Consider the following 23,438-nt stretch of genomic DNA (forward strand, 5'->3'; position numbering starts at 1 on the left):
CATCCGCGTCCGTCTTCTTCTTAAAGATCCATTTATTTTCTATCGCTCGCTGATCATCGGGCAAGTCTGTCAAAGTCCATACTTTTTTTCATACATGGATCCTATCTCGGATTGCATGGCTTCAAGCCATTTGTTGGAATCTGGGCCCGCCATCGCTTCTTCATAGTTCGAAGGTTCACCGTTGTCTAACAACATGATTTCCAGGACAGGGTTGCTATACCATTCTGGTGTGGAACGTGTCCTTGTGGACCTACGAAGTTCAGTAGTAACTTGATCTGAAGTACCTTGATCATCATCATTAACTTCCTCTCTAGTCGGTGCAGGCACCACGGGAACATCTTCCTGAGCTGCGCTACTTACCGGTTCAATAGGTAGTACTTCATCAAGTTCCATTTTCCTCCCACTTACTTCTTTCGAGAGAAACTCTTTCTCCAGAAAGGACCCGTTCTTGGCAACAAAAATCTTGCCTTCGGATCTGAGGTAGAAGGTATACCCAATGGTTTCCTTAGGGTATCCTATGAAGACGCATTTTTCCAACTTGGGTTCGAGCTTTTCAGGTTGAAGTTTCTTGACATAAGCATCGCATCCCCAAACTTTTAGAAACGACAGCTTAGGTTTCTTCCCAAACCATAATTCATACGGTGTCTTCTCAACGGATTTAGACGATGGCCTATTTAAAGTGAATGTAGCTGTCTCTAAAGCGTCTCCCTAAAATGATAGCGATAAATCGGTAAGAGACATCATAGACCGCACCATATCCAATAGAGTGCGATTACGACGTTTGGACACACCGTTACGCTGAGGTGTTCCAGGCGGCGTGAGTTGTGAAACAATTCCACATTTCCTTAAGTGCGTACCAAACTCGTGACTTAAATATTCTCCCCCACAATCTGATCATAAGAACTTTATTTTTCGGTCACATTGATTCTCTACCTCATTCTGAAATTCCTTGAACTTTTCAAAGCTCTCAGACTTGTGTTTCATTAAGTAGACATACCGATATCTACTTAAGTCATCATTAAGGGTGAGAACATAACGATAGCCACTGCGAGCCTCAACGCTCATTGGACCACACACATCAGTATGTATGATTTCCAATAAGTTGGTTGCTCGCTCCATTGTTCCGAAGAACGGAGTCTTGGTCATTTTGCCCATGAGGCATGGTTCGCATGTGTCAAATGATTCGTAATCAAGAGACTCCAAAAGTCCATCTGCATGGAGCTTCTTCAGGCGTTTGACACCAATGTGACCAAGGCAGCAGTGCCACAGGTATGTGGGACTATCATTATCAATCTTACATCTTTTGGTATTCACACTATGAATATGTGTAACATCACATTCGAGATTCATTAAGAATAAACCATTGACCAGCGGGGCATGACCATAAAACATATCTCTCATATAAATAGAACAAGCATTATTCTCGGATTTAAATGAGTAGCCATCTCGTATTAAACGAGATCCAGATACAATGTTCATGCTCAAAGCTGGTACTAAATAACAATTATTGAGGTTTAAAACTAATCTCGTAGGTAAATGTAGAGGTAGCATGCCGGCGGCGATCACATCGACCTTGGAACCATTCCCGACGCGCATCGTCAGCTCGTCCTTCGCTAGTCTCCACTTATTCCACATCTCCTGTTTTGAGTTACAAATATGAGCAACCGCACCGGTATCAAATACCCAGGAGCTACTACGAGTATTGGTAAGGTACACATCAATAACATGTATATCACATATACCTTTGGTGTTTCCGGCCTTCTTATCCGCTAAGTACTTGGGGCAGTTCCGCTTCCAGTGACCGTTTCCCTTGCAATAAAAGCACTCAATCTCAGGTTTGGGTCCGTGCTTTGGCTTCTTCCCGGCAACTGGCTTACCGGGTGCGGAAACTCCCTTGCCGTCCTTCTTGAAGTTCTTCTTACCCTTGCCTTTCTTGAAACTAGTGGTTTTATTGACCATCAACACTTGATGTTCCTTTTTGATTTCTACCTCCGCTGATTTCGGCATTGAAAATACCTCAGGAATGGTTTTCACCATCCCCTGCATATTGTAGTTCATCAGAAAGCTCTTGTAGCTAGGTGGGAGCGACTGAAGGATTCTGTCAATGACCGCCTCATCCGGGAGGTTAATGTCCAGTCGAGACAAGCGTTTGTGCAACCCAGACATTTTGAGTATGTGCTCGCTGACAGAACTATTTTCCTCCATCTTACAACTGTAGAACTTGTCGGAGACTTCATATCTCTCGACCCAGGCATGAGCTTGGAAAACCATTTTCAGCTCTTGGAACATCTCATATGATATGTGCTGCTCGAAATGTTTTTGGAGCCCCGGTTCTAAGTTGTAAAGCATGCCGCACTGAACGAGGGAGTAATCATCAACACGTGACTGTCAGGCGTTCATAACGTCTGCATTCGTCGGGACGGGTGCTTCACCTAGCCGTGTTTCTAGGACATATGCTCTCTTGGCAGCTATGAGGATGATCCTCAGGTTCTGGACCCAGTCCGTATAGTTGCTACCATCTTCTTTCAGCTTGGTTTTCTCTAGGAACGCGTTGAAGTTGAGGTTGACATGAGCGTGGGCCATTTGATCTACAAGACATTTTGCAAAAGTTTTTGGACTAAGTTCATGACAATTAAGTTCATCTAATCAAATTATTTAATGAACTCCCACTCAGATAGACATCCCTCTAGTCATCTAAGTGATACATGATCCGAGTCAACTAGGCCGTGTCCGGTCATCACGTGAGACGGACTAGTCATCATCGGTAAACATCTTCATGTTGATCGTATCTTCTATACGACTCATGTTTGACCTTTCGGTCTCTTGTGTTCCGATGCCATGTCTGTACATGCTAGGCTCGTCAAGTCAACCTAAGTGTTTTGCATGTGTAAATCTGGCTTACACCTGTTGTATGTGAACGTTAGGATCTATCACACCCGATCATCACATGGTGCTTCGAAACAACGAACTTTCACAACGGCGCACAGTTAGGGGAAACACTTTCTTGAAATTATTATGAAGGATCATCTTATTTACTACCATCGTTCTAAACAAATAAGATGCAAAAACATGATAAACATCACATGCAATCAAATAGTGACATGATATGGCCAATATCATTTTGCTCCTTTTGATCTCCATCTTCGGGGCGCCATGATCATCATCGTCACCGGCATGACACCATGATCTCCATCATCGTGTCTCCATGAAGTTGTCTCGCCAACTATTACTTCTACTACTATGGCTAACGGTTTAGGCAAAAAGTATAGTAATTACATGGCATTATTCAGTGAAACGCAGGTCATACAATAAATAAAGACAACTCCTATGGCTCCTACCGGTTGTCATACTCATCGACATGCAAGTCGTGATTCCTATTACAAGAACATGATCAATCTCATACATCACATATATTTCATTCATCACATCATTTTGGCCATATCACATCACAAGGCATATGCTACAAAAACAAGTTAGACGTCCTCTAATTGTTGTTGCATGTTTTTACGTGGCTGCTATAGGGTTCTAGCAAGAACGTTTCTTACCTACGCCAAAACCACAACGTGATATGCCAATTTCTATTTACCCTTCATAAGGACCCTTTTCATAGAATCTGATCCGACTAAGGTGGGAGAGACAGACACCCGCTAGCCACCTTATGCAACTAGTGCATGTCAGTCGGTGGAACATGTCTCACGTAAGCGTACGTGTAAGGTCGGTCTGGGCCGCTTCATCCCACGATGCCGTCGAAACAAGGTAAGACTAGTAGTGGCAAGTAAATTGACAAAATCTACGTCCACAACAAACTTGTGTTCTACTCATGCATAGAAACTACGCATAGACCTAGCTCATGATGCCACTGTTGGGGATCATTGCAGAAATTAAAAAAAAATCTACGCATCACCAAGATCAATCTATGGAGTGACTAGCAACGAGAGAGAGGGGAGTGCATCTTCATACCCTTGAAGACTGCGAGACGGAAGCGTTACAAGAACGCGGATGAGGGAGTCGTACTCGAAGCGATTCAGATCGCGGTAGATTCTGATATTAGCGCCGAACAACGGCACCTCCGCGTTCAACACACGTGCAGCCCGGTGACGTCTCCCGCGCCTTGATCCAGCAAGGAGGAGTGAGAGGTTGAGGAAGAGGGCTCCAACAGGAGCACGACGGCGTAGTGGTGATGGAGTGGCAGTACTCCGGCAGGGCTTCGCCAAGCTCTTGCGAAGGAGGAGAGGTGTTGGGGAGGGGAGGGGTTGTGCCTTGGATGTGGTGCTGCAGCCCTCCCCTCGCCCCTCTATTTATAGGAGAAGGGGGGAGGTGGGCCGGCCCCCTCTAGATGAGATCTAGAGGGGGGGCAAGGGGAGGGGGCTTGCCCCACAAGCAAAGGGGGCGCCCCCTTTAGCCCCCCCCCCAACCCTAGGCGCATGGGCCCAAGGGGGGGTGCCCAGCCCTCCAAGGGCTGGTTCCCTTCCCTCTACAGCCCATGAGGCTCCGGGAGAGGTGGCCCCTCCCGGTGGACCCCCGGAACCCCTCCGGTGGCCCCGGCACAATACCGGTATGCCCTCGAATATTTCTGGTGACCGTATGACAACTTCCCATATATAAATCTTCACCTCCGGACCATTCCGGAACTCCTCATGACGTCCAGGATCTCATCCGGGACTCCAAAAAACATTCGGTAATCACATACAAGTCTTCCTAATAACCCTAGTGTCATCGAACCTTAAGTGTGTAGACCCTACGGGTTCGGTAATCACGCAGACATGACCGAGACAACTCTCTGGCCAATAACCAACAGCGGGATCTGGATACCCATGTTGGCTCCCACATGTTCCATGATGATCTCATCGGATGAACCACGATGTCGAGGATTCAAGTAAACACGTATACAATTCTCTTTGTCAATCGGTACGTTACTTGCCCGAGATTCGATCGTCGGTATCCCAATACCTCGTTCAATCTCGTTACTGGCAAGTCACTTTACTCATTACATAATGCATATCCCGTGACTAACCACTTAGTCACATTGAGCTCATTATGATGATGCATTACCGAGTGGGCCCAGAGATACCTCTCCGTCATACGGAGTGACAAATTCCAGTCTCGATTCATGCCAACCCAACAGACACTTTCGGAGATACCTGTAGTGCACCTTTATAGTCACCCAGTTACGTTGTGACGTTTGGTACACCCAAAGCAATCCTACAATATTCGGGAGTTACACAATCTCATGGTCTAAGGAACTGATACTTGACATTAGAAAAGCTTTAGCAAACGAACTACACAATCTTGTGCTATGCTTAGGATTGGGTCTTGTCCATCACATCATTCTCCTAATGATGTGATCCCATTATCAATGACATCTAATGTCCATAGTCAGAAAACCATGACCATCTGTTGATCAACAAGCTAGTCAACTAGAGGCTCACTAGGACATGTTGTGGTCTATGTATTCACACATGTATCACGGTTTCCGATTAATACAATTATAGCATGAATAATAGACAATTATCATGAACAAGGAAATATAATAATAATCATTTTATTATTGCCTCTAGGGCATATTTCCAACAACAAGTTCTTGGGAGTGGTTTCTCACTACATTGAGAGATGACCTTAACATCACAAATACTGCTCCTTTCACTATTATGAGTGACAAGCAGAACTGTTTGATCAATGATGTGCAAAAAATCTGGCCAGATGCTGAGCATAGGTTTTGTGTTAGGCATATTTATCAGAATTTCAATAAGAAGCACAAATGAGAGTTGCTGAAGCAAGATATGTGGGTCATTGCAAGAGCACCAAACAGGGTGAAGTGGAGCCAAAACTGTGAGAAAATGGATGGACATAGTGCAGTTGCCTTCCACTTGACTGAAAGACTTGATCCAAAGACATGGTGTAAAGCATTTTCTAGTGTCTTTTCCAAGTGTGATATTCTGTTGAACAATAACTCTGAAGTATTTAACAGGTAAATCATTTGCAACAGTTTGTGAAGTACGTACCTCTTCCTATGCATTAATTTTGTTATATTGTTGCAACATTCTATGACATGATACTAATCAGTAATGGTGCAACATTTGTTGCAACTACATTCTGGAGGACAGAGAGATGGCAGTATTGTCAATGCTGGAATACATTTTTTACAAGATCATGCAAAGGCTAGTGAGTAAACAGAGAGAGGCCATAGAGAAGTGGGCAGGGCAGAGAATATGCCCAAAGATCAAGAAGAAACTAGACAAGAACACTGAGTTTGCTACTAATTGCCATGTCTTAGAAGCTGTCCAACAATTGTTTAGAGTTCAGTCTGGTAACTCTAGTTATACAGTTGACTTGTGCTTGCACGCTTGTGACTGCAGGAGATGGCAGCTGTCTGGAGTACCATGTGGCCATAGTATAGCATGCTGCAGGGAGGAGAGAAGTGACCCCGAGACAATGGTTCATGACTGCTACACTTTGGAGAATTATCTGAAAGCATATGGATACACTCTGGTTCCACTTAGAGATCCAAAGCATTGGGAGAAACAGAATGGTTACAAAGTATATCCACCAGTTTTCACTAAACGGTTGGGAAGGCCAAAGAAAAACAAGAAGAAAACACCAGAAGAGAAAAGAAGTAAGAATGGTGTTAGATATTTGAACAAAAAAAGGTGTGACAATGCACTGCTCAATTTGTGGCAGAGCTGACCACAACAGGAAGGGGCACTACAGATTGTAGGAAGCACTAATTGCAGAAGATAGAGCTTGTTGATGAGAACTATGATGACCCAACATTCTTTAGGTATGCTTCAGTTGCATCTCATTTTTTATAGTTAGCTCTACTACATGAAATGTGGTTAATTGCCTAAATTTAGCTTTTCTTTTCTTTGCAGAACATCTTTCTGAACAGGCCAGATCCTAGGTTGGATCCTAGTGAGTCACCAACCAGTATGGTTTGGCCAGCAGGGAAAGAGCAAGAAGAGCTCCTCAAAGGGTCCATGGCCCACTGTCTGAGTTCTCTTCATTTGTTGTTGCTGTTGGGGCTGAAATAGGATAACCCAGGGTCACTACAGAAATGAATATTGCTAGGCAGACAAGGGCAAGAACTGAAGCTGACAGTGGAAGAGGAAAGAAAAGGAGAGGCAGAGGAGAGGGAAATCCAAGTGCAAGAAGAGGAAGGGGAGCAAGTGCAGTCTCAGCTCCAGGAAGAGGTGCCAGTGCAGATGCAGCTCCAGGAAGAGGAAGAGGAGCAAATGCAGAAGCTGGGAGAGGGAGAGGTGCAAATGATGGCAGGCGACGAGGCCGGGAACGGTGGTGGCGCCGGCGATGGCGGGGCTGGAGGGCGGAGGGAGGGCGGGGCAAGAGGAAATTGGTTGTGTCCCCGACGGGCGGGCCGGGGGGACAAAGGCACGTGTGTCCGTTTGGACACAAACACGGTCAGAAATGGGTTGAAACTGGACTGAAAACGGATATTGGTCCATTTGTTCCCGCGCGTTGAACCGCGTTTTCTATCGTTTACCTCAAACAAACGCGGCCGAACCATTTGGGGACGTGCGTTGGAGTTGGCCTGACTGACTTTGGTATCCCATCGAGACATTGGAGGCGGGTACGGGGGTTCGGAAACTGCACATCAAATACGACTCGCTAGGATAGGATGTGCAGCACTGCAACTGCAAGTACTACTGAAAATCACTAACCCCAAGAACTTGATGAGTCTTGGCAGCAGCTTTCCATCGTTTTCCGTTCTTTCCACTCCAGAAGGCACTCGGCAGCATCTTTGAGAGACCATCCCATCCAGACCAAAAGTCACCACCAAACAGTGCCATTCTATCCGTAACAATAATCCACATTTATTCGTTTCCTAGGAGTGGACTGTTTTTATGGCATGCTGGAAAAGTCAGGGGCCGTCGCCCTCAGATTCACCTACGACTACGGACTACGGCCGAGGGTCGCTCCTGGGCGGCAACCAACTCGTCCAGAACAGAACCCCAGCGCCAAAGTCTCTCACGATCAGGTGCTTTTCTTCTACTTTTCCTTTGGTCAATTCTGAAGGTTCGAAGTTCCAACATGACTGTGACCCGGAGATGATTAAGAAAATTTACTAGTAACAGAGTAGGGTGATTAAGATGGTTGCTGTGCGTCGCGTCGTGTCGTCGTCGACAGGTGGTGGCAAGTATTTCCGGATAAGAACTAAAATACATCTTCTTTTATTCATTTTAATGACAAGTATTTCCGGACGGAGGAAGTACGTGGTAGTACGTACCACCAGATGCTAGGAGATTCCTTTGGTTGCACTTAGTTTTTCTAGACTACTAGAAGACGATGACGCGTGTCCGTTCTTGCCAGCGGCGTTTTTCTAAGGCGTGTTGGGAAGTCTTGGCCCGTGTCAGAATTGTTTTGTTGCGTGGTCAATGGTCGAAATAACAGTGTAGAATCGTTTTGTGTGAGGTCAATGGTCGAAACAACAGTTTTTCTACTCTGCTGGAGGAGCACATATGTTCCTTTGGTTAAAGAAGAGAGAGTGGCAGGGGGGCTGCCGGAATGTTCCTGATGTGGATGGACAGACATAAAGGAGAGATGAGCATCGTCGTCGACCGTCGTCTTTAATCTGGAACCCTGAAAAAGCATCTCGTCAAGTGCGTTTCAATTGTTTCACAAAGACTTTTCCACCTCCAGAAACCAAGCTACAGTATTTTTTTTTCCCCAAGGCGACATGGGATGGGATGGGCGCGCGGGAGACACGAAGAGGAATTGGCGCCCTGCAAAATTTGAAGCGTGGTCCTGCACTGCTCCCTCCCTCCGCAACCGATTCAGGCGTCCCTCCCGCGATCTCCCCCGATCAGCCATCACATGGGCGCAGGGGGTCCAGACTCCGGAGGCAACATGTGACCCGCCACCGTCGTTTACCCGCGAGAACTGGGATCCTCGACGATCTGGGGAGGGCACGGCCAAAATTGCAGGTGGCCCAGCCTACCAGAACCATTGAAACCCACCCTGACATCGGTCAGTTCCGTGCACAGCACAAACACGTACGCACGCACGCTGCTATGCTAGGGTCCTAGCGCTGTCGCGTCCACGATGAACCAACCAGGATGCCGGTTTTCGTTGAGCGCTTGCCATCTACTTCCTCCGTTTCGAATTACTTGTCGCACGTATGGATGTATTTTAATTCTAGATACATCCATTTCAGCGACGGGTAATTTGAAACGGAGGGAGTACCCGGGCCAACAAATCGTACCGGCTGCTACGACGGGATTGGGTCATCTAGACAGCAACTACACTAGATATCTTTGAATCATAATCATCATCAAGCGTGTACAGAACCACTGGTTTTGCTCTCTCGATCGATGGATCCCATCCCAACATGGATGTACCTCCCAACTGTTAATCAACAATGAGAAGCAATGATGAGGAGCAGGCAAGTCGCTACGCTCATCAGGCGAAATTCAATTCAGTTTCCCTCCCTGTCAAAACAGTCTCACTCGCCCCGCCGAAAGCCGAAAGCCGTGCCACCCGACCCGGCTCGAGACGGACACACCACGCAGTAGCTTTCAACAACAAATGGAGCCATCCAGGGCACCATGCATGACCCACACACACAGCCAAACTGGACATGCCCATCGGCAACAACTGGATCCACAGGACAGACACCAGGCAGGTAAACTCACCAATGGTTTTGGCCAACGAGTTCCGGGCAACTTGATCGGGCTGAGTAATTACATGGGGACAGCTAAAGAACCAACCTAATCAGCTAGAACAATAGCTAGACGAATCAAGCAATCGCACAGTCGGGCATGCATGCATTCCATCCCTAAACACCACCACCACGCAATCACCCACCACACAACAGACACAGTCAGTCAACAACACCAAGACGACGACGACGACGACGACAACGAATCCGATGTTCGCTAAAAGGAAGAGATGAGAAAACAGCCGGCTCCGCCGTCGAAGAAGAAGATAGACAGCATTCGTCAGGTCTATGAACGGAATGAATGTGGGCTGCAGCGACGAGCACAGCCGGCTCCTTTCTCTCGGGCCATTTGAGATCACGGCGAGGAGGGGCCCTCGGCCATCTCATCGCCCTGGTTCAGGGCGCTCTGTTGTTGATCAGCTTCTTCGGCGCTTCCACCTGACATCTTGATCTCCTCGATCCGCACGACGACATGGGACATGGTCGGACGGGCGTCTGGGACCTGGGCAACGCAGTCTATAGCGAGCTGTAGGAGCTGAATCATCTGTTCTTCGGAGCTCTGGTTCCTCAGCAGCTCCATGTCAAACACCTCCGCGGTCCACTCAGAGCGCACGACGGACTGCACCCACCTGGGCAGGTCGACGCCCTCGTCGTTAAGAGCTGCCTGGCTGGGGGCCTTGCCGGTGAGCAGCTCGAGCAAGAGAACACCAAAGCTGAACACATCAGCCTTCTGGGACACCCTCCTGGGATCGGTAACCTCTGGAGCACGGTATCCAGTGGCGCGAGAAGGTCCAGATGATGATGAACCAACAAGGGTGGCAAGGCCATTGTCTGAAACACGTGCTTGATACGTCTTCGACAGGAGGATATTGGAGGACTTGATATTGCCGTGCGAAGTCGAAGAGCTTGTAGAGTGGATGTACTCGATCCCACGGGCTGCAGCAAGGGCAATGCTTGATCTTATCGTCCAGTCAAGTGGGGTGCGACCAGAACCTCTGTTCCCTGCGTGACAAAAAATGATCACCATCGTGTGAGATTAGAGTTCAAGGTTCATCCGTTACATGGTCAAGTGACACAATGAAGATACAAGCACAATCAATGAAAAAACTACCGCTCCACCAACTACAACAGCTTCCCGACATTTTATTTCCTCTAATCAACACAAAGTATACAATGGACATAAAGTAAACAAACAAAGAATAGACTTAACCACAATTGAGGAAAGAATATGGGACTATAAAAAGCAATCAACAGTTCTATTCAACATTCTGAAAAATTGGAGCAGATGGGTAACCCCAAACCTGAAAGGGAGCAGTTCACTGCAATACAAGTATGCTGGCCATAAACATAGTATCAGACCACAAGGAATAGCAGCCAGAATAGTCAGAATATGATTTTAATAATAATACCCAATAAAGAACACTTAAAATCCAAATACTTTGTGGATATCAAGCAAATAAACAAGATCTGCATCAAAATTTGCTTGACGTGTCACCTTCGACAAGACACACGTAAACTAGAGATAATCAAGCCATGACAGATGTAGTAATAGCTATACTCTCTGTTTCTAAATATAAGATGTCCGGTTGGTTCAATTTAAACTGCCGAAACATCTTATATTTAGGAATGGATATAGTACAAGACAATCGCCCCTCAACAACTGCAATCCAATTCTCACACATTTACGAGAAAATCAAGTACCACTCTACCATCGCCACGGACGTAAAATGCGAAAATAAGATACTCACAAGCACGAGCACAGCATATATCAGAGTATGAGTACAGAAAACTGTAAAGGCACTGAGATGTGGAATTCTCACCGTGCAAGACTGCAGAAAGGCTCCCCATGGGCATGAAGTCGTACACAAGCAGCTTCTCATCTTTGCTGTAGTAGTAAGCACGGAGAGGCACGATGAACTCGTGCTGAAGCTCGCCAATGTCCGCAATGCGCTCACGGAACTCTGGCTCAGACATGGTGACATCCTTGAGCCGCTTCACCGCCACGGTAGCGCTGGATTCAAGCACAGCCTTGTAGGTCGTCCCGATGGCACCTTTGCCAAGGACCTCGGCCGACGCGCGCAGCAGGTCCTCCAAGTCGAACGGTTGGACGGCGGCCGCTGACCCGAAGAAGACCAGCTTCTTCCCTGAAGTCGACTGGCCCGCGGGGTGGCCCACGGTAGCCATAGGCGCCACGGCCGCGCCGCTGGGCAACTCCGGGGGTTTTCGGCCGCCGGGGATGACGGCGGGGGATGGAGACGGAGGCGGCATCTCCAGAGCCCGTGTCTTGGTGCGCCCCGACCTGCGGCAGAGGCAGATGAGAAGGAACAGGAGAAGCGCGGCGCCGACGACGGAGGCTATGGCGATTCCGGCAATGGCGCCGCCGGAGAGCTTGTTGCCCTTCTTGTCATTTCGTTCGTCGTTTCCGCTGTTCGGGTTGTTTGCCGCAGGTGTTGTCGGCGAGGGCGTCCTGCCCGCCGGAGCCGGAGAAGGGGGAGGGGCCTCGCCAGGGCAAGGGCCCAGGGGCCCGCCGCAGAGGGACGACATCCCGAGGAAGGCCGCGCGCGGCTTGGAGCGGAGCGAGGCGGGGATGGATCCGTTGAGCCGGTTGAAGGAGACGTTGAACTCCCGCAGCTGCGGCAGCGGGAGGTCGGGAATCTGGCCGACGAAGCGGTTCTCCTCGAGGAGCAGCGTCTTGAGTCGGGTGAGGTTGGCGAGGGCCGGCGGGATGGCGCCCTCGAGGCGGTTCCCGCCGAGGGAGAGGTGGACGAGGGCGGGGAGCGCGAGGAACGGCGCCGGGAAGTCGCCGGAGAGGCGGTTGCCGTTGAGGAAGACGCTGCGGAGCGCGGCCATGGAGGCGAGGTCGGACGGGAGGGCCCCGCGGAGCGCGTTGAGGCGGAGGCTGAGCGTGTGCAGCGCGGTGAGGTTCCCGAGCGAGCCCGCCGGGACGGGCCCCGCCAGCGCGGCCCCCGGGAGGCGCAGCGCCGCCACGCGGCCGCCCTCGCAGGTGACCCCCGTCCAGGCGCAGACGGTGGTGGGGTCGGCCACGTTCCAGGCCACGCGCTGGCCAACCGCGGCCCGGAAGGCGACGAGCGCCCGCGCGTCCGACGCGAGGTCGGCCGTCGCCGCGCCCCACGCCGCGAGGAGCGCGAGGAGGAAGAGCACGGCGCGGGTCGCCGCCGGCGGTGGCCGCCGCGACCGCATCGCGGCGGTGGGGGTGGGGCGGGGCGGGGCGGAGGGGCGGGGGAATGGGCGCTGGCGGTGTGGTGTGGCTGTTCCGGTTTGGGGGGTGGGCTGCTGAACAGCGAGCGAGGAATGGGGTGGGTCGGCGGGGGGGTGGGAGGGAGGGAAAAACCCTAGAAACTCCCGTGCGGATCTGGCGGCACGGCCTCTCGGCCGGGTTTTATTCCGCGGGGGTTCGGGTTCGGTGGGCGGCCGCACCCGCTGACGGAGACGGGGGTGGGAATGCGCGTTGGCTCGTCTGTTTGGCTCGCTCGGTTCCCCTCCCGGCGAGGGGGATTCCTAGATTCCGGTTGACGGGGACGGGACTGGGGGGGCGACGGGATCGCGACACCGGGCCGCCTCGGGGCCGGCGCCGAACAAATGCGTGCCGCTCCGCGTGCGCTGCGGGGGCGGGCAGGGATTGTTTCTGAGCTGGAGCAGGCGCGTCAGTTTCACTCTCTGCCTGATTTGCGGCATGGTTAATATTTATTTACTGCTCTTCCAGCGGTTTGCCTGTGGTGTTTCCGGCGGTCGGTCCAGCCCACCGGTCGGCCGCCGCCGATGAAAGGTCGCCTGGAAAGGTCAGAGCGGCCTCTCCGTGTTGACTGGTGGTGCTAGAGCGTTGGTCTGTCGTCACAACGGACGCTTGGATTGGATTGGACTGTCGTGCGGCGCTGGTGAACCGACCGGGCCGAGGTTCCGTCCCGGAGCAAGCAAGGAAGCGGATTCTGTGATGCCGCGCACCGGCATCGGCATCGGCACCGGCACGCGCCGTTCACGTGCCGGCCGGTGGATTACCGATCGATTCCGGGCGACTTTTTACACGATGATCGTCTCGTCATCGCGCCGTGCAGAGTGTTACAAAGCACCACTTTCGGTCGGCGTGGCTGGCTGGGCGGGTGAAACCACCGCCATCTGGCATACGCGCGTCACTGACGCCACGTGTCGCTCCGTATCGTCCTCCGCGTGACCGCAGGCTACGTGTTCGTCGCTCGATCCCGGCCTGCGTCCTATCCCCGTAGGGTAAAACCTTGCTTTGCTGGCGCTTTCATTCAGCAATCAGCAGCCGTTTTCTGTTTTGGTGTAACACGTCTGTCTATTGGAAATTACAGGACGTGTTTGCCATAGTCAGCGTTTGGCAGGGTTCGTTCATCAACTCTACTCCTGCGTCAACGCCTAAGAAACAAAAGAGGATGGGTCTAAATGGGCGCTTTGATGCGGTTTTATGGCGCGGCGGAGACGGCTTCTCCCTTCCGTCATCTCCCTTGGCGCGCTCGGGCGAACCACACGCGCGTGTTGCGCGGGGAAGGTGAAGCGTCGGGCGAGGCTACGGCCATTGCAAGCATGCGAATTCAATCGTATGGTTACGGGGGAGTGTGTGGGGGTATATAGCAATCTCAGCTAGGGGTAAGATCGTCTGACAAAATCGGTTGTTGCCCTCTCGTTCGCTCCTTAGTATCGACGCCCAAAGTTATGTGTTGCGTTAATGACGAGGAAACAAAGAGTATAGCGTCATCGGTGCTTGTTGACGTATATGGAGGGCATGTGACCTTTTCTTTCTCCCTTCCATCCTTCTTGGCGCGCTCGGGCTCACTACATGAGTGTGTTGCATGAGGAGAAGAAACACAAGGAAGGTGAAGCGTCGAGCGGGATTACGGCCATTGCATGCATGAGAATTATATCCTATGAGTACACGCGTGTGCGTGGCATGGCGAAATTAAGAGGGGTAAGATCGCCTAAGAAAATCTTTTGTTGACCCTCCAGTGTGCTCTTTGGTATAGGGGTCCGAAGTTATATGTGACCTAATTAGTTACAGTGGGAGTACATGATAGTTTTGAGTGTGTGTGCCTCCTGAAGTATGTGGTGGGCATAAAATCGTTTATTTCTTCCTTTCATCCGCCTTGGTGCGCTCAGGAGAACTATATGCGTATGTTGCATGAAGAGAATGAAACCTGGAAGGTGAAGCGTCGAGCAAGATTACGTCGATGGCATGCATTGAAACTAAATCCTATGGGTACACGCATGTGCGCCTTGTAGCGACCTTAAGTGGGGTAAGTTCGTCTAAAAATCGGACACCACCACTCTTGTTCGCTCCTTGGCATCGACATCTAAAGTTATGTGCGGCCTAATAGGAATGGTGGGAGTACTCCTACATTAATGACAAGGAAACAAAAGATAATAGTTACGTGTGCCTGCTGAAGTATATGGCGGGCCTAGGATCATTTATTTCTCCCTTTCGTCCGCTTTGGTGCGCACGGGCAACCTACATGCACGTGTTGCACGGAGAGAAGGAAAAAAAGGAAGGTGAAGCGTCGAGTAGGACTACACGTGCGTTGTGTAGTGACATGAAGAGGGGTAAGATCGTGTGACAAAATCACTTACCCTCTTGTTTGCTCCTTGGTGAGTTGGTGTCGACATTCAAAGTTATGCGTAACCTAATTAGGAACGTGTGTGGAGTACTCCTACATTAATGACGAGGAAACAAAGAGGGTACCATTATGGGTGCTTGTTGAAGTATATGGCGGGCCTAGATCCGTTTCTTTCTCCCTTCCATCTTTCTTGGTGCCCTCAGGCTCACTACGGGCGTGTGTTGCTTGAGGAGAAGGAAACAAGGAAGGTGCAGCGTTGATGGGGGATTACGACCATTCCATGCATGAGAATTAAATCCTATGGTTACATGTGTGTGCATGGTGGGGCAAACTGAAGAGGGGTAAGATCATATAAGAAAACTGTTTGTTGCCCCTCCAATTCGCTCTTTGATATAGGGACCCAAAGTTATATGCGGCCAAATTAGGAACGTTGGGAGTACAAGATAGTTTTAAATGAGTGCCTCGCGAAGTAGGCGACCATGTGATTCTTTATTTCTCCCTATCATTCGACTTGGCGCGCTCGGGAAAACTACATGCACGTGTTGCACGGAGAGAAGGAAACGAGGAAGGTGAAGCATCAAGTGAGATTACGTCGATGGCAAGCATTGGAATTAAATCATATGGGTACACACACATGTGTTGTGTAGCGACCTAAAGAGGGATAAGATCGTCTAGAAAACCTTCCACCACCCCTCTTGTTCGCTCATTAGTACCGACGTCCGAAGTTATGTGTGGTCTAATAGGAACAGTGGGAGTACTCCTACGCTAGTGACAAGGAAACAAAAGAGGACAATTTTAAACGTGTGCCTACTAAAGTATATGGCGGGCCTAGGGTTGTTTGTTTCTCCCTTTCGTCCGCCTTGGCGCGCTCGGGCAAACTACATGCACGTGTTGCACGGAGAAAAGGAAACGAGGAAGGTAAAGCCTCGAGCAGGATTACAGAGGCAGCATCCAGTGGGAAATAAATCCTATGGTTCGACATGCATGTGCGTCGTGTATTTGCTCGTTGGTATTGACATCCAAAGTTATGTGCGACCTAATTAGGGACGGTGGGAGTACTCCAACATTAATGATCACACGAAAACAAAAGAGGATAGTTTTAAACGTGTGCCTGCTGAAGTACAGGGCAGGACTAGGGTCATTTATTTCTTGGCACGCTCGGACAAACTACATGCACGTGTTGCACGAAGAGAAGGAAACAAGGAAAGTGAAGCGTCGAGCAAGATTACAGCTATGGCACGGATTGGAATTAAATCCATTGGGTACACACACGTGCCTGTGCAGTGACCTAGAAAGGGGTAAGATCGTCTAAAAAAATCATCCACCACTCTCTTGTTCACTCCTTAGTGTCGAGTTCTGAAGTTATGTGCGGCCTAATAGGAACGGTGGGAGTACTCTAATTAATGACAAGGAAACAAAAGAGGATAGTGTTAAAGTGTTCACCCCCTGGCACGCTCGAGTAAACTACATGGACGTTGAAAGGATCGATATGGACCTAGAGGGGTGAATAGGTACAATTGCAAATTTTATATTTTACTTTGCAATTTTAGGCAATAATGCGGAATATGTAAGTGAGCCTAACAATTGCTAAGGTGATTATAGTGCTAAGCAATAACAACAAGTAACAAGAAATGCAAGCACAATATAAGGTAAGTAAAGACTAAGAGACAAATAACCACAAGTAGGGAGTTAGGGTTAGCGATAACCGCAGCTTCGAGAGACGAGGATGTATGCCGATGTTCACTTCCTTGGAGTAGAAGCTAGCCATCGTTAGAGAGGTGGATGTTACTAGTAAGGCACACTAGTGCCACAAAAGGCTCGCCCTATTATCCCCTTGAGACAAAATCGTGAAGGCATTTATCAAACACTAGTGGTAGACCTTGAGGTGATCCCCAAACCTTCACAAACTTTTCAGAGGGCAATCACAATGCGTTATTCTTCATCGAAGAACTCCTACTGCCTAGGAGTCTCCAACCTCCAAGAGAAACAAGATCAAGGGGAAAAGCTCAACACTTGCTCAAATCACAAATTCCTTTGGTAAACAGAAGGAGAGGCAGTAGATCTATCACTCTATTGGAACAACTCTCAATAACTCATAAAAATGCTTCTGGGATCTAAGATTTGGTGTGAGTGAGTGAGAGTGAGCACTTTTATGGTTCTTAATACCTTTTGAGTGGAGTGGTCAACCCTCTCTCGTAATGGGAGAGGGGTATCTATACTGCACTCAGAAATGGCCGTTGGAGCCACTTGGGCTGTGTAAGTGTTGGACGTCCGGAGGGTTACCAGAATTTTGGTGGAAAAACAACCATCGGATGTCCGCTGGGTCACCGGACATCCGACAACTATAGCGAGCCAACGGATTGTTGGGGAACGTAGTAATTTCAAAATTTTCCTACGATCACGCAAGATCTATCTAGGAGATGCATAGCAACAAGAGGGGGAGTGTATCTTCATACCCTTGAAGATCGCAAAGCAGAAGCGTTTATCAACGTGGTTGATGTAGTCGTACACCTTCACGATCCATCCCGATCAAGTACCAAACGTACAGCACCTCTGTGTTCAGCACACGTTCAGCTCGATGACGTCCTCGCCTTCTTGATCCAGCAAGGTAGGCGAAGTAGTAGATGAGTTCCGGCAACACGGCGGCGTGGTGACGGTGTTGGTGAAGAACAATCTCCGCAGGGCTTCGCCTAAGCACTATGAAAACTATGATGGAGGATAAACTAGAGGGGACGGGGTTGCCGGCACACGGCTTGGTGTTTCTTGATGTGTCCTTAGTGCTAGCCCTGCCCCTCTATTTATATGTTGAGCCTTGGGGTCGAAACTTGGAGTAAAAGCCTCCACAAAGTCGGTTTCACCCAAAAGGCAAGAGTCCTTCTCGGACTCCAAGGCCAGACGCCAGGGTTCCCGGCGTCTACACCTAGACGCCAGGGACCCTGGCGTCTGGCCCCTGGACTCTGCAAAACTTCCTTTTGTGCTTTCCAAAAACCTTGTGGGCTTTCCCTTTTGGCCCAAATAAAGTGTTCTCATACCAAAAAATTTCGGGAAACATCCGGAACCCCTTCCAATGAATTTCGGAACCCTTCCGGAGACTAAACACTATTATCCCATATATCAATCTTTATCTTCGGACCATTCCGGAATTGCTCGCCATGTCCGTGATCACATTCGGGACTCCGAACAACATTCGGTCACCAACATACATAACTCATATAATACTATATCGTCAATGAACGTTAAGTGTGCGGACCCTACGGGTTCGAGAACTATGTAGACATGACCGAGACACCTCTCTGGTCAATAACCAATAGCGGAACCTGGATTCCCATATTGGCTCCTACATATTCTACGAAGATCTTTATTGGTCAAACCGCATAACAACATACGTTGTTCCCTTTGTCATCGATATGTTACTTGCCCGAGATTCGATCGTCGGTATCATCATACCTAGTTCAATCTCGTTACCGATACACCCGGAACCCCTCCGGTGGTCCCGGTACAATACCGATACACCCTCGAATATTTCCGGTGACCGTATCATGACTTCCCATATATAAATCTTCACCTCCGGACCATTCGGGAACTCCTCGTGATGTTTGAGTTCTCATCTGGGACACCGAACAACATTCGGTAATCACATACAAATCTTCCTTATAACCCTAGCATCACCGAACCTTAAGTGTGTAGACCCTACGGGTTCGGGAATCATGCAGACATGACCGAGACAACTCTCCGACCAATAACCGACAACGGGATCTGGATACCCATGTTGGCTCCCACACGTTCAACGATGATCTCATCGGATGAACCATGATGTCGAAGATTCAAACAATCCGGTATACAATTCCCTTCGTCAATCGTTACGTTACTTGCCCGAGATTTGATCGTCGGCATCCCAATACCTTGTTCAATCTCGTTACCGGCAAGTCACATTACTCGTTATGTAATGCATGATCCCGTGACCAACTACTTAGTCACATTGAGCTCATTATGATGATGCATTACTGAGTGGGCCCAGAGATACCTCTCCGTCATACGAGTGACAAATCCCAGTCTCGATTCATGCCAACCCAACAGACACTTTCGGAGATACCTGTAGTGCACCTTTATAGCCACCCAGTTATGTTGTGATGTTTGGAACACCCAAAGCATTCCTACGGTATCCAGGAATTGCATGATCTCATGGTCTAAGGAAATGATACTTGACATTTAGAAAAGCTCTAGCAAACAAACTACACGATCTTGTGCTATGCTTAGGATTGGGTCTTGTCCATCACATCATTCTCCCAATGATGTGATCCCGTTATCAATGACATCCAATGTCCATAGTCAGGAAACCATGACCATCTGTTGATCAACGAGCTAGTCAACTAGAGGCTCACTAGGGACTTGTTGTGGTCTATGTATTCACACATGTATTACAGTTTCCGATCAATACAATTATAGCATGAACAATAGACAATTATCATGAACAAGGAAATATAATAATAACCATTTTATTATTGCATCTAGGGCATATTTCCAATAGTCTCCCATTTGCACTAGTGTCAATAATCTAGTTACATTGTGATGAACCGAACACCCATAGAGTTCTGGTGTTGATCATGTTTTGCTCGCGGAAGAGGTTTAGTCAATGGATCTGCGACATTCAGATCCGTATGCACTTTACAAATATCTATGTCTCCATCTTGAACATTTTCACTAATGGAGTTGAAGCGACGCTTGATCTGTCTGGTCTTCTTGTGAAACCTGGGCTCCTTGGCAAGGGCAATAGCTCCAGTGTTGTCACAGAAGAGAGTCATCGGGCCCGACACATTGGGAATAACTCCTAGGTCGGTAATGAACTCCTTCATCTAGATTGCTTCATGCGCTGCCTCTGAGGCTGCCATGTACTCCGCTTCACATGTAGATCCCGCCACGACGCTTTGCTTGCAACTGCACCAGCTTACTGCCCCACCATTCAAAATATACATGTATCCGGTTTGTGACTTGGAGTCATCCAGATCTATGTCGAAGCTGGCATTGACGTAACCCTTTACGACAAGCTCTTCATCACCTCCATAAACGAGAAACATATCCTTAGTCCTTTTTAGGTACTTTAGGATATTCTTGACCGTTGTCCAGTGTTCCATGCCGGGATTACGTTGGTACCTTCCTACCAAACTTACGGCAAGGTTTACATCAGTATGGTACACAGTATGGCATACATAATAGACCCTATGGCTGAGGCATAGGGGATGACACTCATCTTTTCTCTATCTTCTGTCGTGGTCGGGCTTTGAGCCGAGCTCAATTTCACACCTTGCAACACAGGCAAGAACCCCTTCTTGGACTGATACATATTGAACTTCTTCAATATCTTATCAAGGTATGTGCTTTGTGAAAGACCTATGAGGCGTCTCGATCTATCTCTATAGATCTTGATGCCTAATATGTAAGCAGCTTCTCCAAGGTCCTTCATTGAAAAACACTTATTCAAGTAGGCCTTTATGCTTTCTAAAAGTTCTATATCATTTCCCATCAATGGTATGTCATCCACATATAATATGAGAAATGCTACAGAGCTCCCACTCATTTTCTTGTAAACGCAGGCTTCTCCATAAGTCTGCATAAACCCAAACGCTTTGATCATTTCATCAAAGCGAATGTTCCAACTCCAAGATGCTTGCACCAGCCCATAGATGGAGCGTTGGAGCTTGCACACCTTGTTAGCATTCTTAGGATCGACAAAACCTTCCGGCTGCATCATATACAATTCTTCCTTAAGGTAGCGTTAAGGAATACCGTTTTGACGTCCATTTGCCATATTTCATAATCATAGAATGCGGCAATTGCTAACATGATTCGGACGGACTTCAGCTTCGCTACGGGTGAGAAGGTCTCATCATAGTCAACCCCTTGAACTTGTCGATAACCCTTAGCGACAAGTCGAGCTTTATAGATGGTAATATTACCATCCGCGTCCGTATTCTTCTTAAAGATCCATTTATTTTCTATCGCTCGCCGATCAGCGGGCAAGTCTGTCAAAGTCCATACTTTGTTTTCATAGATGGATCATATCTCAGATTGCATGGCTTCAAGCCATTTGTTGGAATCTGGGCCCGCCATCGCTTCTTCATAGTTCGAAGGTTCACCGTTGTCTAACAACATGATTTTTAGGACAGGGTTGCCATACCATTTTGGTGTGGAACGTGTCCTTGTGGACCTATGAAGTTCAGTAGCAACTTGATCTGAAGTACCTTGATCATCATCATTAACTTCATCTCTAGTCGGTGCAAGCACCACAGAAACATCTTCCTGAGCTGCGCTACTTTCCGCTTCAAGAGGTAGTACTTCATCAAGTTCTACTTTCCTCCCACTTACTTCTTTTGAGAGAAACTCTTTCTCCAGAAAGGACCCGTTCTTGGCAACGAAGATCTTGCCTTCGGATCTGAGGTAGAAGGTATACCCAATGGTTTCCTTAGGGTATCCTATGAAGACGCATTTTTCCGACTTGGGTTCGAGCTTTTCAGGTTGAAGTTTCTTGACATAAGCATCGCATCCCCAAACTTTTAGAAACGACAGCTTAGGTTTCTTCCCAAACCATAATTCATACGGTGTCGTCTCAACGGATTTTGACGGTGCCCTATTTAAAGTGAATGTAGTTGTCTCTACAGCGTATCCCCAAAATGATAGCGGTAAATCAGTAAGTGACATCATAGATCGCACCATATCCAATAGAGTGCGATTACGACATTCGGACACACCATTATGCTGAGGTGTTCTAGGCGGCGTGAGTTGTGAAACGATTCCACATTTACTTAAGTGTGTGCCAAATTCGTGACTCAAATATTCCCCTCCACGATCTGATTGTAAGAACTTTATTTTTCTGTCAAGTTGATTATCTACCCCATTCTGAAATTCCTTGAACTTTTCAAAGGTCTCAGACTTGTGTTTCATCAAGTAGACATACCCATATCTACTTAAGTCATCAGTGAGGGTGAGAACATAACGATAGCCACCGCGAGCCTCAACGCTCATTGGACCGCACACATCATTATGTATGATTTCCAATAAGTTGGTTGCTCGCTCCATTGTTCTGGAGAACGGAGTCTTGGTCATTTTGCCCATGAGGCATGGTTCGCACGTGTCAAATGATTCATAATCAAGAGACTCCAAAAGTCCATCTGCATGGAGCTTCTTCATGCGTTTGACACCAATGTGACCAAGGCGGCAGTGCCACAAGTATGTGGGACTATCATTATCAACCTTACATCTTTTGGTATTCACACGATGAATATGTCTAACATCACGTTCGAGATTCATTTAAGAATAAACCATTAACCAACGGGGCATGACCATAAAACATATCTCTCATATAAATAGAACAACCATTATTCTCGGATTTAAATGAGTAGCCATCTCATATTAAACAAGACCCAGATACAATGTTCATGCTCAAAGCTGGCACTAAATAACAATTATTGAGATTTAAAACTAATCCCGTAGGTAAATGTAGAGGTAGCATGCCGACGGTGATCACATCGACCTTGGAACCATTCCCGACGCGCATCGTCACCTCGTCCTTCGCCAATCTCCGCTTATTCCATAGCTCCTGTTTTGAGTTACATATATGAGCAACCGCATCGGTATCAAATACCCAGGAGCTACTATGAGTACTGGTAAGGTACACGTCAATAACATGTATATCACATATACCTTTGGTGTTGCCGGCCTTCTTGTCTGATAGTACTTGGGGCAGTTCCGCTTCCAGTGTCCGTTTCCCTTGCAATAAAAGCACTCAGTCTTAGGTTTGGATCCATGCTTTGGCTTCTTCCCGGCAACTGGCTTACCGGGCGCGGCAACTCCCTTGCCGTCCTTCTTGAAGTTCTTCTTGCCCTTGCCTTTCTTGAAACTAGTGGTTTTATTGACCATCAACACTTGATGTTCCTTTTTGATCTCCACCTCCGCTGATTTCAGCACTGAAAATACCTCAGGAATGGTTTTCACCATCCCCTGCATGTTGTAGTTCATCATAAAGCTCTTGTAGCTAGGTGGGAGCGACTGGAGGATTCTGTCAATGACCGCGTCATCCGGGAGATTAACTCCCAGCTGAGATAAGCGCTTGTGCAACCCAGGCATTTTGAGTATGTGCTCGCTCACAGAACCATTCTCCTCCATCATAAAACTGTAGAACTTGT

General features: G+C 48.3%; 1 protein-coding gene across 1 annotated transcript; it reads right to left on the reverse strand.

The window, feature by feature from the left end:
- Positions 1-9,622: 9,622 nt before the first annotated feature.
- LOC119292465 (probable inactive receptor kinase At1g48480) lies at positions 9,623-12,871 on the reverse strand. Its single transcript, XM_037571299.1, has 2 exons — positions 11,491-12,871; positions 9,623-10,672 (listed from the first exon to the last, which is right to left on the reverse strand). Exons 1-2 carry the CDS (start codon positions 12,869-12,871, stop codon positions 10,026-10,028), a joined length of 2,028 nt encoding a protein of 675 aa, XP_037427196.1. The 3' UTR covers positions 9,623-10,025.
- Positions 12,872-23,438: the final 10,567 nt, after the last annotated feature.

The sequence above is a fragment of the Triticum dicoccoides genome, chromosome 4B (assembly GCF_002162155.2).
Source record: "Triticum dicoccoides isolate Atlit2015 ecotype Zavitan chromosome 4B, WEW_v2.0, whole genome shotgun sequence".
Taxonomy (NCBI): Eukaryota; Viridiplantae; Streptophyta; class Magnoliopsida; order Poales; family Poaceae; genus Triticum; species Triticum dicoccoides.